The 19,727-nt window shown below is 39.3% G+C and overlaps 2 protein-coding genes across 4 annotated transcripts in view; both read right to left on the reverse strand.

Annotated features, from left to right (window-relative positions):
- Positions 1-9,411, reverse strand: part of prkg2 (protein kinase cGMP-dependent 2) — a 20,799-nt gene extending 11,388 nt beyond the window's left edge. The window contains exons 1-6 of one of the 2 annotated variants that reach the window (XM_023414308.1): positions 9,338-9,411; positions 7,933-8,455; positions 3,541-3,707; positions 2,313-2,426; positions 1,224-1,329; positions 650-713 (exon numbers count right to left, since the gene is read on the reverse strand). In XM_023414308.1, the coding sequence (XP_023270076.1) occupies positions 650-713; positions 1,224-1,329; positions 2,313-2,426; positions 3,541-3,707; positions 7,933-8,447 (966 nt within the window). In that variant the 5' untranslated portion in view covers positions 8,448-8,455; positions 9,338-9,411. Of the gene's footprint in view, positions 1-649; positions 714-1,223; positions 1,330-2,312; positions 2,427-3,540; positions 3,708-7,932; positions 8,586-9,337 lie in introns of those variants that run through there. The other variant, XM_023414307.2, reaches the window with a different exon arrangement.
- Positions 9,412-16,953: 7,542 nt separating this feature from the next.
- rasgef1ba (RasGEF domain family, member 1Ba) overlaps positions 16,954-19,727 on the reverse strand; it is a 115,365-nt gene continuing 112,591 nt past the window's right edge. For both annotated transcript variants that reach the window (XM_023414368.2, XM_023414369.2), the window contains one exon: positions 16,954-18,618. In XM_023414368.2, the coding sequence (XP_023270136.1) occupies positions 18,594-18,618 (25 nt within the window). In that variant the 3' untranslated portion in view covers positions 16,954-18,593. The remainder of the gene's footprint in view (positions 18,619-19,727) is intronic.

Raw genomic sequence — 19,727 nt, forward strand, 5'->3', positions numbered from 1 at the left:
CCCCACACACACACACACACACACACACACCCCACACCCCCTCACACACCCCCCGACACGCAACAGAATCAGCTCCATCAGAAACGACTGAATGAAGGAGCGCGGGGCAGCGGGAGGACGAGCAGCGATCGCAGGGAAACTGTCCCTGAGAAGTTTTTCATTTTGAAAAGATGGAGGAGAAGCGAACTGAGCCATTCTCCCGCCGTGTCTCAACACACACACACACACACACACACACACACAGACACACACACACACACACACATTCACTTTTACACACTCACCAAACCAAAAGCCTGTCACCCGCACATCTTTTAGAAATCACTCGTCCCCCCCACCCCCCATTTGAATAAACACCTTCTGGGGCCTTGGTCAAATAATTATGGTAACAATATACAGCGGCCGGCGATGACAGGAATAACATCGGCTCTGTTCATCAACAAGTTAATTTGTGAGGTCTCGCCAACTGGAGGTAGAGAGAATATGCTGACACGCAGTAATGGTATATGGCCAAATGGTAATGATATTTTGACAGCAGCTATCTGCAACGCTGGGGCTCCCAGGAGCTGCCAGACGGGTTGTGCAACACAATGAAAAGTCAAAATTGTCCCGCCGGTGGAATTACACTGAGTTTGACAGAATAACTTACCACCTCCAGGCAGTCCACTATTTTGCTTAGCTTGTCCTCTGGTAGATTAGCCAAGAGTGAAACGCTGACAGGAAAGACAAAACACACATGATGAACATTCATCTCTGTATCTGCGAATATAGCCGTGATGCCAGGGACATTTTAGGCAGAACTTGATTGTCTGTGTCAAAGAAATCAGGTAATGCAGCAGTTTCAAAACACTGTAATTGACCAAATTGTTTCTTTAGTTAAAATTATATAATCAAAACAATACATATTAACAATGATTTTATACAGTTTGGAGCCACAATTCAGAGTCCGTACAGGACTATTTTCACAATCCTGTTCCTGCTGCCCAACGGCAACTTTTAGCTTCTTTAGTTCATTGTTTTTGTTCTAAGCCGACAATGTCACAGCAGACCATCAGTAGATGCTACAATTTACAGATCTCCCCTAAATGCCTCACATGCAGACTATTGGTAGATGGTATAATTTACAGATGTCCCCTAAACGTCTCATGTGCAGTTCCATCTGTAGATGCTAGCTACAGCACATCATCTCATGCTAGCTTTTTCGGCTACAGCGTGATGCTAACCTGCGGAGGAAGTTGCGGTGCTGGTCGTGTCGCGTCTCAGCCGTCCTCCTCATGATGTTCTGAAACACCTCCCGGTCCAAAGCCCACGTCCGCACTTTGTTGACCGCTGTAAAAGCAACAACACGTCCATCAGAGAGTCTGTTGACCTTTGCCCCTGATTAGCAGATACAAAGTGTCTGAGAAAATGTTGGGCACTGATAACCACGAAGGAACAGAAAAGAAGAAACAACAAAGATTTTCTTTACTCTTCCCTTATCTTCTGTGTTTAATTAAACCCCTCCAGCACCGCAAAGACAGAACGTACTCTTTTGTTATTTTGGACAAAGGAGAAAAACACTAATCTGTCCTGCGTCCTGGTGATGAGTCACGTCAAATACAGAAACTACAGGACGAGGTGGCTGTGAAAGTTTGACACAAACCAGTAGCAAAAGAACGACTTCCCCTTTATCCACTTCATGTGTTATCATGTGAAACCCACCCAGAGAGACTTGTCAAACTGTCGAGGTGTTTCCAGTTCACCCTTAATATGGAGGTCATCTCGGTGTGTGCCCCCCCCCACCACCACCACCAAAGGGCTCACCAGTCAACTACTTGGTTAAATATACAAACCTGGACAGAGAGCACTCGCACAGCACATGGTATGTGCTTTCCAAACGCCAAGGAGGTGAAAACCAATCAGAATGCAAAGCTGTGGATATCAAGCAAAGCCTTTGTCAACACACCCGTGCAAAAGCACTGTTTACTTCGGTCTAATGACCCGATCTGATTCTCCCGCTCTCATTATCCGGCGAATCCTCGGGTTTAAGAAGTCGCTGCAGCTCCGATGAAGGTCAGGGAGGTGTCGGATTACAGACGGAAGAAGATGGTTGAGGGAACTGGACGGGATGGGAAACTCTCCGCACCAGTCACAGAGGTTTTCCTAAAAGCCGGCCCCGACCCTATTGTGAACGCAGCTCATACCACTGAGGACGTGACCTCGTGGCGAACAGAGTGAGCGAAGAAATATATAATAATATTGATCACGTCCGCCACAAGGGCACGGATTCGATCCCTACGGAAGACAACTTGAGTTGTTTTTTTTTGTGTTACCTCGCACCGATGCCGTCCGCGTGCAGTTGTACAGGATCGCTAATTCCCCAAAAGTGGTCCACACCGTTATCGACGTGAGTAGTTTGTTGTGTTGAAACACGTCCAGCTTCCCGTCTGTAAATATGAAACAGGGACAATCAGTGGTTTCTTTTAAAAGCCACATTTAGGACACAGACTAAAAAAAAAGACACAGGAGACGGACACGTGCTTCAATGTCATTCAGTTCATTTAAGACCGGACAATAGGCTGCTCATTCATCAGTAAATTCCTCTTGTGCTTTTTCATGATTTCACCAGCAGGTAGATGAAGCCTGTAAAAACACCTGCAAACAAGCAGCTGTATGAAACCCTGTACAGCAGAAACAGACCTGCAGCTTTTATTCACAGCATTTCCTGTAGTTTTACAGTTTAAAAGCCTCTTTACTGAATAATACTGAATAATACTGAATAATACTGCTAAAATGTAAAATACAATCTTCGCCTCTGGATCTTATATCTGTTGAAAATGTTAAGGGCATCTTAAAGACATGTGGTTGTTTTTCCTGAGAGGCCATTCAGCTCAAATTCGTCTCGTACATGTGGTTTCATGCTGTATGTGTTTGTATGGTTGCTATCTTGGCCAGTTCTCTCTTATAAAACAATTATTTTTCTAATCTCAATGGTAAAATAAAGGGGAAAAAAATCATGTTTTTACACAGTAAATGAGCCAGGAGAAGACACCCAGGTGAAATCAAGTGTTTGCACATGTGTTAAATGTTTCTGCAAACGAAATTGTTATTTGAAAAGTAAAGAGAATGACGTTTAACGAACCCAGGTGTCATTAAAAGTTAAGTGAATGCATCTGGAGTGGAGAGATACTAACTCCAGAAATACAGGAAGTAAAATGTGCTGAGATCATTTCCCAGGATTTTTACATGATGTGCTTCTTTTGGCCTTCGAGAGGAGGCGTGGCCAATGGAGAGCCAGCAGGCCAAACAAGACTCCGCCCACTCATTAATACCTCCAGTAGAAGTGAAATCACTGCAGCTGCAGACCGTTCGCGTCACCCTGTTGCTTCTGCCTCTCATTGGACGGTGTGTGTCATGTGACGTTTACAGAGTGTGTGTGTGTGTGTGTGTGTGTGTGTGTGTGTGTGTGTGAGACAGGTGTAATCATCAGTAGTCTGAGGTGTGTAGCTGCTGCTAAGTTCTTCCTAAATTTGATGAATGATCAAACAGGACTGCACCCACCTGCCAGGACGAACAGATGGTTCCCCGGCTCTCCCTGCTTGATGACGTACTCTCCCAGCTGGTAGGTGCACTCGTACATGCACTCCACCATGTCTTTGATCTGCTGCAGCTCCAGCCTCTTCAGGTACTGGTTCTTGTTCAGGGCGTCGGTCAGCAGCTTCTTCACACTGTCAACACACACCAAGACACCAGGAGTGAGTTAGACATCTGTTGTAATGTTTGTTATTGAGTGTTGCAGCTTTAGGATTGAGGATCAGGATCAGGTTCGATTCCACCAGCTCCTCCGGTCCACATATTGAAGTGTCCTCGGGCGAGACACTGAACCCCAGAATGCCCCTGAGTGCGAGCGCCTGAGAAAGTGCTGTGCGAGTGCCCTACGCTGTATCTGTGCGTGTGAATGCAGCCTGTAACGTGAAGCGCTTTCTGCAGTCAATAAAACTAGAAAAAGTGCTGTATAAGTGCCGCGGATGAACTCATGTGGCATCACACAAGGACGTGCAGGAAGTGCCTCTTTATTTATGAAGCTTTTGGTTTGTTTAGCATGTTTTTCTCAGGGAGGTGATCAAAGAATCTGAAGACGGAAACTAAAACTACAGACATTACAGGCTGAAGTGAAGGTGACTCAGTACATTTATATATTTTTTCATAATTTTGCTTTTTATTCTGACAGACAAGATGACAGAGAGAGAGAAAGAGAGAGAGACTCTACACATCTGACAGCAAAGTAAATATAGTTTCTTTCTTTCTTTCTTTTTTCTTTGCTTCCTCTTTTAATTCCTCCTTCCCTTCCTTCTATCCTTCACACCCTTCTTTAACAAATCTGAAAACATCTGAAAAGATCCTCTAAACTAAACACTGGATGAAAACGGTCTTGGATGTGCTTTACTTATATTCCTCATGGCAGTCCATAACATCTAATAATGAAACATCTAAAAGCAAAAGTCTCATCAGATGAACTGAGGGGCGTCAGTGATCTGATTTGAAAAGGTTTGAGCGCCACTGACTTGTAGAACTACATGAAGTTTTCTGAGGTAGATGTTTATATCGGGGCTGTGATAGTATTTTTCCATCGTGGTTCTGATAGTTTTCCTTAAATAAACTATCGTAATACTGTTTAATATTTCTGTGTGGTTCGATCCTGAGCCACCAGGACGCCCACATCCACATTACTCACTGTGTTTTTCTGTGTTAAATATTTTCTCCCCTGTGAAACGATGCCCTGTTTGCCGCCTCTGGTCTCCCTCCAACAATGAATCACGTAAATAAAAAATAAAAAAATGGTGAAAACATAAAATCATCATGAGCTGTCAGAGTTCACCGTTGTGCATTTGAACAGCTGTGGTCGAGGGGCCCGTCAGAAGAAGACATCACTTCCTTTGGGGAGTTGTAAACCGAAAAGGTTAAGAGCCCCGGCTGAACGCTAACTGTAGATCATGAGGGCGAGCGGCGCAGGTGGTGGGTGGTCTGTTTATCCACCTTATCGTGTGTAATAAATTATCACTTTGGGCTTTATGAAAAATGAGAGCAGATGACATCCAGCTCTTTATTTTTCAGCCCGCGTCCTCCCCTCCCACCTACAGCCGTGTCGTTACTCCGTCTGCAGCGAGTTGCACTGAAGACGAGTCTTCTTCAAAGGGCCGGTCTGCAGGAGAGTCTCAGGCTGCCTCATTTCCATCAGTTCGGGTTATATAATCCATCCTGGGCTTATTAGCGACACATGTTTTAAACATGAGGATTAGATTGAGGGAGGGAGACTCGGCATGCTCACATTTTATTCACTGCAGCGCTGTGTTCATGTCCTACCACCAGAACAACAACTTGGCTTTCATGTTGGAAAATACAACAACACGTCCTGCTCTCGTTAAATAACACTCTGTGTTGTTTCTTGTCAGACTGAGCTCGTGTGCGCTTTAAATTATGTCACACGACAAGAGGTCGTATATTAAAGGTCCTTAAGCTGGATTTGATCCTAATAATTCTCTCTATACCCCGTCACATCGCTGAAAACAAACATAAAAACATGACTCTTTTTTCTTCTTTTATTTTTTGCCAGGTTTTGTTTCAGTGACGAATCGGCTCAGCGCTCGTTGTGTTTGCTCTCATTTAAGCTGCAAGAGAACAAAAGTGGCTGAATGCCACATCAGAGGAGAGGGGACGTGGGCGGCATGTGTTGACGCTCTGCAGAGTGTTAATAGGTGAGGTCCGCTGGTCGTTACTGATCCCACAGAGATTTTGTCTGTGACAGTTGAATCTGACCTAAAGCAGCGCGGACGCAAAGAATAGAGGTTGTTAAGTTTCCTTCAGGGAAAGCGTGTAGATAACAGTGACTTGACTCGTAATGACAGTGAGTTCAGATGTCTTTTAGGATGGATTTTAAAATCCTCCTACTTGTCTATAAAGCACTAAATGGTCCGAATACGTCTCCGATCTCCCTGTGCAATACGAAGCATCCAGAATCTCTCTGCCACTCACCTGTGAGACAAGCTTCCTGAACACCTGAGATCACCGGAAACTGTCGGCTCATTCAAATCAGGGATGAAAACATCACTGTTTGCTGCAGCTTTTATCAGTGCGGCACTTGTCCTAAGTTTCTTTCATGATTTTATGACGTCTTGATGAGACTTATTTAAATATTTTTATCGATTCAAACTAGTTTTGTTGTTTTTAAATACTGTTTTAATGTCATCTGAATGATCTGATGACTTGCTTTATTTCTGAATGGTGCTATATATAAAAAAAAATGTGCCTTCACGTTACTTGGATTTACTCAGAACCTTTTCTGAACATGATGACCACATGTGACCAGATGTTATGTATATAGAGATGCACCTCTGTACCTTCTCTAGCTCCTCTCCTCTTTAACGAATTGGAAAGCACGTGTGACTTAAATGAAATGAAATGGGCTGGAAATTCTTTTTAAAAAAGTGCAGTGTATCTGGAGATTTGTTAAAAATGTGCCACTCAACTTTACAAATATCTTTCAGCTCTCTCGTCTTAACCAGCAGCTGTTTCTGGTTTCTTTTATGCAGCACATCAGTCATGTGACTGACCAAAAGTCACCATAAATACCAGGTATATAAAACAATCTAAAAACGTGCAAGATTTTGTTGCACATGTTTAATTCAGAGTCGGGTGAGGCAGGATCTGCTGCAGGTCTCAGCATCCAACACACACCGGGCAGATCAGTGACGTGTGTGTCTGCTCAGCGCCACTAGGGGGCGCACTGTACACATGCTTTATGTAACATCTTCTGAGGCAGGTGAAATATTTGCTTCTTCAATGTGTACTTGTTATTATAATTTATAATTTGTACAGATACTGAGCATGTTATCTTAATTTAAATGATCCTCAGTGTCTTTTCTTTTTTCTTTTTTTCTTTTTTCTTATGAGGCATGAAGCCTTGTCGTGCCCATGAGGCAGCATTTTGAGATCAACTTACTCCCTTAATTTGATATACTCTACTTCCTGTAGGGGTGGGGCTTACAGTGACACAGAGGTGGTAGCATAGATCAATGAAAATGCAGGAGAAATTACATTTTATTGGATGGGAAGGATTGAGCTCCTGTTTAACTGGAAATACATTTAGATTCACGTCTTTTTATATTTGCTGCTGCAAAGACAGTGCTGTGTGAATAAGGCTCCATTGTTACAGTCCTAATCTGAAAAGGCTGTTTTCTTTTTGTTTGTTTGTTTGTTTGATGAAAGTAGCAAACCTGTATCTTTATGGCCAAAAGTATGTGGACACCCAAAGATTACACCTAATATGAGGTTTTTCAACATGTTATTCCAAACTCATGGACATTAATATGTTGCTACAGCAGCCTCCACTCTTCTGGTTTCAGCTTTTGCTGAACCTGGATGCGGGGATTTGCTCCACAAGGGCGTTAGTGAGGTCCAGTCTCGTTCTTCCACAACAAACTGGAAAACCATTTCTTTATGGAGCTTTGTGCACCTTTATGCATCATTACTTTATAACAGAAATTGGCCAAAATGTTGCTACAAAGTCAGGTAATAACATCTACAATATACTGTATACTGATGCATGAAGACTTCCCTTTATTGGAGCTATTAGAGCTAGGCACTCATTTGTGGGGTTGTCCACATACTTCTGGCTATATATCATGAAGATATAGATTAACCTTGGATTAGCTGAAAAATCTTGCAACAGATTTTTTAATTTTTTTGTCATTAACACTAAAATCTTCCTGGCCACCTTCCATCCACCACACACTCCCTTTGCTGCTTGCATTTTTTAAAGCTCATCCACCGAGCTGAGATGGACTGAGCCTGAGGGTATCACGAACCCTACACCGCCTGCTGTCTGGTTCCTCTTTCCTCAGCTTGTGTTTTGAGACTTTCCTAAAATAAAAATAAAAAAGACAGACATCTCACCTCGCGTCCTTCGGTACCCGGGCGTTTTCGAAGGAGAACTTGGGCAGGCTGCTGGAGTCGTAGGTCCTGGATGTGGGTTCGGCCGACACCCCGGCCTTGGCGCCTTTCCTTCTGTTGAGGGTTTCCTTGATGCGGACGCTGAGGTTAGGGCTGCTCTTCCCGCTGGTTTTGATGGAGGGAGGCCGTGATGCAGAAGCTGCGGTCTGGTTCTTCATCACGTCCTGCAGCTTGCTGAGCTGGATGCACTTGTTCTGCATCTCCTCGCTCAGCTCGGCCAGAGCTCGCGTCTGTTTGACCAGCTGCTCCTGGAGACCTTTAATCTGCTGCTCTTTGCTGCACAGCTCCTCATCCTTCCTCTTGCCCTCTCGCTCCAGCTCCTCCACCCGGGCCCTCAGGGAGTCCAGGGACGAGTTTTTGTACCCACCACCGTGATCTTTGTGGGCTCGGCCGTTAGAGGAAGCACTGGAGCCGTCAGTGTGTTTGTAACGCTTTGATTTCATTGAACCGTTCCCCATGTTATCACCTGAGGAGTCGAGAGATTGAAGGTCAATATTTGCTGAAATGATTGAGGAACTTATCAAAGAGGAGCGAGCCTCTCCAACAGCAAAGTGACATTCAGCAGGAAAAGGTCCATGCGGGGTTTGAAAGGAAAGAGCTGATGCTGCGAGGAGAGAAAACAGAAGAAAGAGAGAGAGAGAGGAGAGAGGGAGCGAATCAGTATATAATGGTCAGTGACTGTCTTCATTTATTATTCAGAAGGCAGGAAGTATTGCATTACATCAACAGTCACTCCCTATCTGCTCTGATGATATCAGTGACGGAAATGCTGATCAGGAAGCTTATAAAGAAAAAAAAAAGATCCATTCAAGATTCATCCAAATAAGAAGAAAATAACTAATAACTATAACAAAACAAGTGCATCTTTACATCATGTTTCTCTGGACATAGTAAGAGTGAACATGGGAGGAAATGTCAGAGAACAATCCTGTTGTTGTTGTGTGGGGACTGTCGCCCACTCATACATACAGTAGACTTCATTCATCACATTCCTGCTCGGATTACAGTGAGTGGATGCCAGATCAGACTATTCTCCAACACTTTATTCTGAAAATCAAAATCATTTATAGACCTGTTTACACAGTTAACTGCAGTTCCCCCTGTTGTTTCGGTGCCTCCCTGAAACGTTTCCAGCAACAGATTTACAGACAAACTGCTGAGGACGTTTCATATGATACAAATATTACAGACGTTTATTTTAGTGTGAATGTAAATAAAAACTAATTCCAGTTTGTTCACTCATTGACACGTTTCCTAAGATTATCGTGCACCTGCAACTCACGATGCCTCCTCGTCGCTCCTCCCGACATGAATCCGTGTGTAGTTCAGAGTAAATCTCGGTGCTCACCTGATGCAGTCTTCAGACGAGCTGTGAAGAAGAAGAGGTGATCTGTTCGCACATTTGAGCATCAGTAAAGAGACGGTCCCTCTGCAGCACTCGTCGCATCCTCTCCCGTCCCCCCCTCTCTCTCTCTCTCTCTCTCTCTCTCTCTCTCTCTCTCTCTCTCTCTCTCTCTCTAGCTCTCTCGCGCTCCCTCCTCTCCTCCTAGGCTGCGCGCGCTCTCGCGTTGCGCGCTGACCGGGTCTGATTGGCAGGTCAGGTGTGAGCGACGTAGACACAGATTTATTCACGTGTCAGAGTGATATCACCTCAAAAAAACCTTTTTCTTTTTTGTATCGATGAGACTAAAATTAGTTTGGGTTTCTGATCCAAACAAACTTTTAATATTTTTGCAATAAAAATATAAATTAACATTTTATTTAAGGAGAAAAGCCTCATTAAAGGTCCCATATTTCGTAAAATGTTGATTATAAATGTTTGATTATAGCTCAGGTCTAGGTTCTATATTAATACTGTGAAATTATCAAAGCCTGTATTCAGAAACTGAGCCTTAAAACCAGCCATCAGGACTTCCTGTAACTTGGACCACCTGGACCCACCATGCAACCGTGCAGGATTTGGTTTCTCTGCGTGTTATACCTGAAATCTGCTGTATTTTTGGATCACTCAGAAAACAGTCAGCCAATCACAGGAGAGGCTCAGAGTCTCCTCTCTTCTGATTGGCTCATCGACCTGTTGATAGAGCTCCAGAGAGAAGCCTGAGAGAGGAGATGTGAAACTACATTGAGATGATTTTTGGTTCTTAAAACCACAAATATATCTTCTTATGGATAAACACTTCAAATAAAGTCGAAAATATGGTACCTTTTTAAGATAAGATATATCATATGATTTTCAAGCCTGTCCTGACCAAGATAGGTAATATGAAAACACAAAATATTCCACAAAATTAGCATTAAACTGAAATAGAATGATCAAATCATAACATTTCTAATACAGTCATGTAAAAGATTTAATTAAAAGAAAAACAACAAGCTAAAGTGCACATTGAAAACAAAACAAAAAAGTAATTGACCAATCCATAACAGTAACTCAAATATTAGATTTAAGAAGTAAAAATGTAATAGAGAGATAAAGATAAACCAATGTCTATATCTTGCGTCAGGGAGCTTTCTTGTAACTTTTAAAGAATAAGAAACAAAATGTCACTCTTACAAATCAAAAGTTACACAGTCCTGTATACAGACACAGTATACACTAATTTTTTATTATGTTAGCTTTACTTGGTCTGGTATGACCAGTAGTTTGTGACGGCTGACATTAGCTAATTAGACAATCATTCAGTAACTTTTCTCTACTTGTGCTGCTATTAGACTCTGTTTTGGGCCAGTGACGCAAGCTGTAAACACATCAGACATGTTATCATAAATCATGAAGTCGTTTTGGCAAACAATTCTGGCTAACAGTTAGCTATCAAGCAGACAGAGCACTTCCATCATTGATTTGGCGTCATGTTTTTGTTTACCTGATGAATTGTCCTGTAAATCTAATAATCTTGTTTTATCTCTGTTTTGGTCTCCACCAGGCTCTTCAGCTGCTAAATGCTCTTCTGTGTTTACCAGCTAGTTGCTAACTGTGTCTGTACATGGCTCATTTGATCCATTGTTAATTTAAAAACATTGATCAGAACAGCTTTAAATAAATTGAAAAGATAAAAAAGATAGTAAAATGTAAGTGTTCATCTGATAAATAATCTCATTAATCCTGCCTTTGACTTCATGTGGTCTTATTTCACACTACATATGATGCATTTTACTTTTTTGGACGAGCTAAAGTCTCGACCAAAAGCTGCAGTCCTTCACACCCAGAAATGATTAATTGGTTTTCCCAGTGTTTGTCTGTGACGCTGGTTGAGCAGCCTGGCCTGCAGCAGATTCCATTGACAGGCACAGAACAATAATGGCAGGTGGCCAGAGCTGATTCATCTGCAGCACAAAATGATAATAATCCAGGTCACTGACTCCCAACCTCAACCTGAGAGCAATCAGAGAGACTGGGCAAAAGACATATTTTTGAATGAGTAAACATGTTCACGCTCAGGGTGTTTGGATGACTCTGTAGGATGCGTCTTCTCCAAGTGGTGGAGCACGGCTTCAGTCGCTCGCTCAAGGGCAATCTGGCAGCACACATGTTCAGACTGGAAGAATTGACTGTTTTGGCTGCAGCGTGGCTCAGTTTTTAACACTGTCGCCTCACAGCCAGTAGATCTGGGTTTGAACCTATCGGTCAGCTGACTGTGTTTTGTTTTCTCCTGATGTTGACATGTGTTTGCTCTATATCTGACAGCGCTCGTTAGCCACATACTAGTTAGACAGTATGTGGTCAGAATAGCAGCACTCAGTGTTGTTTTATGATGTGATTTTGGGTTGTGATCAGAAGGCCAGGTTATGTGTTTCTCTATAGTTTTTGATCTCCAGTTGCCAGAGGGTAAGATGTCACATGAAACATGATGGCACATTTTGATGTGAGCCTCTAAATGCCATCAGTTAACCTGCATAGTTTCATCGTCTTCTTGTGACCTGTTATCATACCTATGGTTTAAGACCAGGTGATGTATAATTTGAATAATTTTTAGTGTTCTGAAAATAGGAATTCATTCACAATAAAAATTAAAAAAAGAGAAGTTTATAGTAGAGGAATATCTGAAGAGAACGATATAATTTTGTGTAACAGAAATGTATGTTTTCTTTTTCTACTTTCTGCTCTTATTAATCATCTTTCTGACTCCCCCTGATTCGTTTTGAAACACACTGGTTTGAATCGCTGTTGTGTAATGATAATGTGATAATACTTTGTATTTCTTCAAATGCCATACTATTTGTAAATTGAATTTTATAATATAAAGTATCTTCTTGAGAAACACCACAGAGCAGCAATATGGTGACCATAGACTTTCATGTAATAGTGTGTACGATGGTATATATGTTATTGACATGGTAATTTTTAATAGCTATGTATAGTTTGAACACCAGTACATCACACTTTGAAGACTACAGTATATTGGTGTCTTAGCAAAAATCACAAACTCAGTTGTGTTACCGTCATACGACCACTTGATGGAGCCAGATATGTATTTTTATTATCTGCCTCCATACAGGAACAACTCCATCAGCAAAAAACACAACCACATGCTCACTGATGCCTCAAATACTGATCATGGAGAATGTGTTTTGCCTTTCAAGGCATTTTGTAATGTACTCCCTCCATATGTTTCTGATTTATCATGCAAAAAGCACTGTAAAGTGAAAAACTACAGTATGTATGTAACTATGTATGTATGTAGGTAGGTAGGTAGGGCATAAGATCATCATAAGCATAAAAAGTCATGAAAATGTTAAATTGTAGTGAGTCGAAAAAAGTCATAAAAACAACATAGTATAATAAGGCATAGAAGGCATAAAAATGGCATTGTATAATAAGCCATAAAAAGTCATAAAAATGTCATAAGGCGTAAAGAGTCATACAAACGTCATAGGATAGTAAGGCATAAAAAGTCATAGAAACGTCATAGTATGGCAAGGCATGAGACGAAATGATATAATTCAGCATAACAATGCCAAAAAACATCTAAGTATAGTACCTTAGAAAAATGCCAAAAAATGTCATAGTATAGTATGGCATAAAACGTCAAAAAAACGTCACAGTACATTAAGGCATAAAAGGTCATAGAAACTTCATAGGATGTGAAGGTATGAGATGAAATAATATAATGAGGCATAAAAATGCCCCCAAAAAATCATAGTATAGTATGGCATAAAATGTCAAAAAAACATCATAGTATGTTAAGGCATAAAAGGTCATAAAAACGTCATAGTATGGCAAGGCATGAGAAGAAATGATATAATTAGGCATAACAATGCGAAAAAAAATAGTAGTATAGTAATAATAGTATAGTACCTTAGAAAAATGTCAAAAAAACATCATAGTATATCAAGGCATAAAAGGTCATAAGAATGTCATAGGATGTGAAGGTATGAGACAAATAATATAATGAGGCATAAAAATGCAAAAAAACATCATAGTATAGTATGGCAGAAAAATGCCAAAAAACGTCATAGTATAGTATGGCATAAAACGTCAAAAAAACGTCATAGTATATTAAGGCATAAAAGGTCATAAAAACGTCATAATATGGCAAGGCATGAGACGAAATGATATGAGGCATAAAAATGCCAAAAAACATCTAAGCATAGTATGGTAGAAAAATGCCAAGAACGTCATAGTATGGCATTAAAGGTCAAAAGTACATCATAGTATATTAAGGCATAAAAGGTCATAGAAACGTCATAGTATGGCAAGGCATGAGACGAATTTATATAATTAGGGATACAAATGCCAAAAAATGTCATAATATAGTATGGCATAAAATATCAAAAAAATATCATACTATTTTAAGGCATAAAAGGTCATAAAAATGTTTTAGTATGGTCAGGCATCATACAAGATAGTATAGTAAGGCTTAATGTTGCCAAAAATAATCTAAGTATAGTACGTCAGAAAAATGCCAGAAAACGTCATAGTATAGTATGGCATGAAATGTCAAAAAAACATCATAGTATATAAAGGCATAAAAGGTCATAAAAACGTCGTAGTATGGCAAGGCATGAGACGAAATGATATAATTAGGCATAACAATGCGAAAAAAAATCTAAGTATAGTACCTTAGAAAAATGCCAAAAAATGTCATAGTATAGTATGGCATGAAATGTCAAAAAAACATCATAGTATATAAAGGCATAAAAGGTCATAAAAACGTCGTAGGATGTGAAGGTATGAGACGAAATAATAAAATGAGGCATAAAAATGCAAAAAAAACATCATAGTATAGTATGGCATAAAACGTCAAAAAAACATCATAGTATATTAAGGCATAATAGGTCATAAAAACGTCATAGGATGTGAAGGTTTGAGACGAAATAATATAATGGGGCATAAAAATGCCAAAAAACATCATAGTATAGTATGGTAGAAAAATGCCAAGAAATGTCATAGTATAGTATGGCATAAAATGTCAAAAAGACATCATAGTATGTTAAGGCATAAAACATCATAAAAAAAGTCATAGTATTGTCAGGCATCATACAAGATAGTATAGTAAGGCATAATGTTGACAAAAAAACATCTAAGTATAGTACTGCAGAAAAATGCCAAAAAACATCACAGTATAGTATGGCATAAAACGTCAAAAAAACATTATAGTATATTAAGGCATAAAAGGTCATAGAAACGTCATAGGATGTGAAGGCATGAGACGAAATGATATAATGAGGCATAAAAATGCCAAAAAACATCATAGTATAGTATGGTAGAAAAATGCCAAAAAAACGTCATAGTATAGTATGGCATAAAACGTAAAAAAAACATCATAGTATATTAAGGCATAAAAGGTCATAAAAACGTCATAGTATGTGAAGGTATGAGACAAAATAATATGATGAGGCATACAAATGCCAAAAAACATCTAAGCACAGTATGGCAGAAAAATGCCAAAAACGTCATAGTATAGTATGGCATAAAATGTCAAAAAAACATCATAGTATATTAAGACATAAAAGGTCATAAAAACGTCATAGTATGTGAAGGTATGAGACGAAATAATATGATGAGGCATAAAAATGCCAAAAAACATCTAAGCACAGTATGGCAGAAAAATGCCAAACACGTCATAGTATAGTATGGCATAAAACGTCAAAAAAACATCATAGTATATTAAGCCATAAAAGGTCATAGAAACGTCATAGGATGTGAAGGTATGAGACGAAATGATATAATGAGGCATAAAAATGCCAAAAAACATCATAGTATAGTATGGCATAAAAGGTCATAAAAAAAGTCATAGTATTGTCAGGCATCATACAAGATAGTATAGTAAGGCATAATGTTGCCAAAAGACATCATAGTATAGTATGGCATAAAACGTCAAAAAAACATCAAAGTATATTAAGGCATAAAAGGTCATATAAACTTCATAATATGGCAAGGCATGAGACGAAATGATATAATTAGGGATACAAATCCCACAAAACGTCATAGTATAGTATGGCATAAAACGTCAAAAAAACATCATAGAATATTAAGGCATAAAAGGTCATAAAAACGTCATAGTATGTGAAGGTATGAGACGAAATAATATAATGAGGCTTAAAAATGCCAAAAAACATCTAAGCATAGTATGGCAGAAAAATGCCAAGAAACGTCATAGTATAGTATGGCATAAAATGTCAAAAAGACATCATAGTATATTAAGGCATAAAACATCATAAAAAAAGTCATAGTATTGTCAGGCATCATACAAGATAGTATAGTAAGGCATAATGTTGCCAAAAAAACATCTAAGTATAGTACCTTAGAAAAATGCTAAAAAATGTCATAGTATAGTATGGCATAAAATGTCAAAAAAACATCATAGTATATCAAGGCATAAAAGGTCATAAAAACGTCATAGGATGTGAAGGTATGAGACGAAATAATAAAATGAGGCATAAAAATGAAAAAAAACATCATAGTATAGTATGGCATAAAACGTCAAAAAAACATCATAGTATATTAAGGCATAATATGTCATAAAAACGTCATAGGATGTGAAGGTTTGAGACAAAATAATATAATGGGGCATAAAAATGCCAAAAAACATCATAGTATAGTATGGTAGAAAAATGCCAAGAAATGTCATAGTATAGTATGGCATAAAATGTCAAAAAGACATCATAGTATATTAAGGCATAAAAGGTCATAAAAAAAGTCATAGTATTGTCAGGCATCATACAAGATAGTATAGTAAGGCATAGTGTTGCCAAAAAAACATCTAAGTATAGTACTGCAGAAAAATGCCAAAAAACATCATAGTATAGTATGGCATAAAACGTCAAAAAAACATCATTGTATATTAAGGCATAAAAGGTCATAGAAACGTCATAGGATGTGAAGGTATGAGACGAAATAATATAATTAGGGATACAAATGCCACAAAACATCATAGCATAGTATGGTAGAAAACGTCAAAAAAACATAATAGTATATTAAGGCATAAAAGGTCATAGAAACGTCATAGGATGTGAAGGTATGAGACGAAATAATATAATGAGGCATAAAAATGCCAAAAAACATCTAAGCATAGTATGGCAGAGAAATGCCCAAAAAAATCTAAGTATAGTATGGCATAAAACGTCAAAAAAACATCATAGTATATTAAAGCATAAAAGGTCATAAAAACGTCATAGTATGGCAAGGCATGAGATGAAACGATATAATTAGCCAAAAAAAATCTAAGTGTAATATGGTACAAAAACGGCAAAAAACGTCATAGTATATCAAGGTATAAAAACTTCATAGTATAGTAAGGTATAAGAACTCATAAAAACGTCATATTGTAGTAAGGCATAAAAAGTAAATAAAAATTACATAGTATAGTAAGGCATAAGAAGGTCATAGCATGAAAGCATATGTGTATGCATGTAGTTGAGAGCTTCAGAAAGGAAGTAAGTTGCCCCTTAAGTTTAGATTACACAAACTGTTTCAAAGGGTAACTTACACTCAAAAAAATGACAAACGCAATCATCAGATAATTTTAAACATTCTTTTATTAACTTTCTCTTTTTAAACACAACTAACTCATTTAATAAACATTCTTCTATTCAATTTTAACAGTCCAAATACAAATGGTTGAACACAGCGAGGGAGAAAAAGAACCATACAGTATGTACACAATAAAACACAACAGTACTCTGTGGTGAGAGGAGCACTCAAGGTAAAGCAGACATCAGTCAAACATATTCAACTTCATACTCTGATTTCGTACCTTGAAAAATAAGTGTCTCATACAAACTTGTATAAAAATAATAATCAAGCCAATATGTGAGGACTACTTAAGCATGTTATGTACCTAGTACAAAATTAAATAACAATAAAATAACAGTACATATTGGCATGAGGACATAATGTGACTACACAAATAGATTTATAAATAAACAGGGAAGAAACTATACTTTTAATAATCTTAAAAATAACAACAAAGGATATTATTTAACCTGTGTAGGGTTTCAACAGAAAAACAATCCTCAGTTCACATTATTCAACCACACAAATCCATTCACTTTTCTGACTGAACCACCAGGGGGCAGCACAACCACACTCATTTTCTACATTAGCAGGTAGAGCAGGAACAAAAAGGAGAGTATGAATGTTAGCCCACACCCTGGTTCACCTGAACCACAGCAGAGGGCTATTTCAACACAGATTATCAGGGACAACAGGAAACACACATCATCACACCTTCCATTTAAGCTCACTGCTGAGGGGCCTCGGTGTGCCTCAAACAAAGCGCTTGTCAGAGCATCTAACAGCATCATAAGCCCCAGCTCCTACCTTGGAAAGATGCTGTTCAGAAGAGAAACACTTTGGTTGATGCTGACTTTGTTTGACGCACACTGAGGCCGAGAGGGGGTCAAAGACAAACAACAAGGTAGTGTTGCTTCCTGCTTAAGAAAAACACCTTTATACAACACAAATAAACAAAAAAAAAACTCAGTTACATCTTTAAAATGCAGCCAGTGCATTTTCTCTTAAACGTCACAATTAACAGAGACATGAGGCGTAAGATACTCAGGTATCGTACAAAGGAAAGAGACGAAACCAAACTACAAATAATGGCTAGCTTAATGATGAACAACAGTGTTGCGGGTTAAGGTTCGACTTCTCTGTACAGAGTGCTGGCTTGTGGAACCAGAGGGAGAGAGAGAGAGAGAGTAGCATTTCTGTTACGTTAGCCAACCAGCAGCTAACTTTGTAGTTTCAGTGGAAAAAATGGGTTGAAAACTGGTGGGGGGTGGGGGATGGGGGACAAACCCCAACGATTCAGGGTGAAATGCTTCGGACAAGAAAAAGCACCTCCCTTGGCTTTTATCATGAAGGTTTGTGGCGGCTCTTTTTTTTTTAAAAAAAAGACTACAAAGTCATACAAAGAGATGAAAAAAACAGCTGTCCTGAAATATACAGCACAAAGAGCAAAGAGGGTAAGGAAAAGCAGAGCTTCATAGAAATCTGAAGCTGGAGGGAACACCAAAAGGTCCTCGCCAGCCAAAGTAGAGATTGTCATTTCCCTTCCAACACAGGGATACTTGGTTCGGACAACAGCGGCGCTGAGCAGGGCACGGCTAGCTTGTCAGGGGTTTGTCTTCACTCTGGTTTCTTCAGTTTATAAGTTTTAGACCCTGCTTAGCAGAGTGGATCTGTGGAGACAGGAAAGAAACAGGTTAGCATCATGAGATAAACCTGAGAGTTACAAAGATCTCACAGCCTTTAGACCTCTACTAAAGCCGCTAGTCACTTGACTATTGTTTCGATTTTTGAGCACAAACCTTTTTAGATGGATAATGTTCAGATTTAACTTTTTCAATTTAGAAAAAGTAAAACTTTTGCTGCAAAAAGTGTTACAATTGTTGAGCAAACTCAAAAGAAATTAATTGATGAATTTACTATAGAAATACCGTAGTTTATCTAAGTGAATATCAACAACTTTAATGGAGGTTTGTTTGCTGGTCTGTAAAAGCATTTAAGATTTGGTTACAATTTAAGTTGGGTTTGAAACTCATATATCTATATATATATTTTTTTTTTCTCAACTTAATTATTAATTTTTTTACAGTGTGTCTGGAGTTAAAAATCTTGGAAAACCACCAAGATCTTATCATCTTTTCCCTCCAGTGAGAATATTTAAAGAAAGTCAAAGTTGGTGGATATTTTAGTTAAAAACTGTGACTTTAAAAAGTAGAATGTGAGTTGCAGCAACAGTTTGTCTTCAGTGGCTTTTGGAGGGGTGGGGGGTGAGGGTGATGTGTGTAGAGAGACAGTCTGTGCTGAGCAGACTTTCTCCAAGGCGAGTGGCCTGTTCTGCTGACACGGCTCGGATGGAATAAAGTGACAGATCGTGTCGCAGTGGAGGCAAAGCTCGGGGGGAGGGGGGTGTGTGTGTGTGTGTGTGTGTGTGTGATATCAGTAAACGTGATATCACACACACACACACACACACACACACACACACACACACACACACACACACACACGGAGCTGAGTGGATTCACCCTGGCTGGGCTTCACCCAACACTCACAAGGATCTGGATCCAAAACCTGCTCTCACCTCTGACCCCGGCCAACAGATCTGATTCATGTGGGTGGTCGGGGTTGTGTGGGGTCAGTTTTTGGCAGCCTGCAGCCTGACTGTCAGCTCTGAATCATGTGCTCACTGTCCATAAATACTGGCTGTATTTTTACTTGACTGTCTCATGCATTTTGGTTCTTTTTAGATTGTATTCTTTCTTTAAAAAACAAGCAAAACAAA

This window comes from Seriola lalandi, unplaced genomic scaffold (genome assembly GCF_002814215.2).
Source record: "Seriola lalandi dorsalis isolate HSWRI2012SDOR001 ecotype SW California unplaced genomic scaffold, Sedor1 jcf7180002054524, whole genome shotgun sequence".
Taxonomy (NCBI): Eukaryota; Metazoa; Chordata; class Actinopteri; order Carangiformes; family Carangidae; genus Seriola; species Seriola lalandi.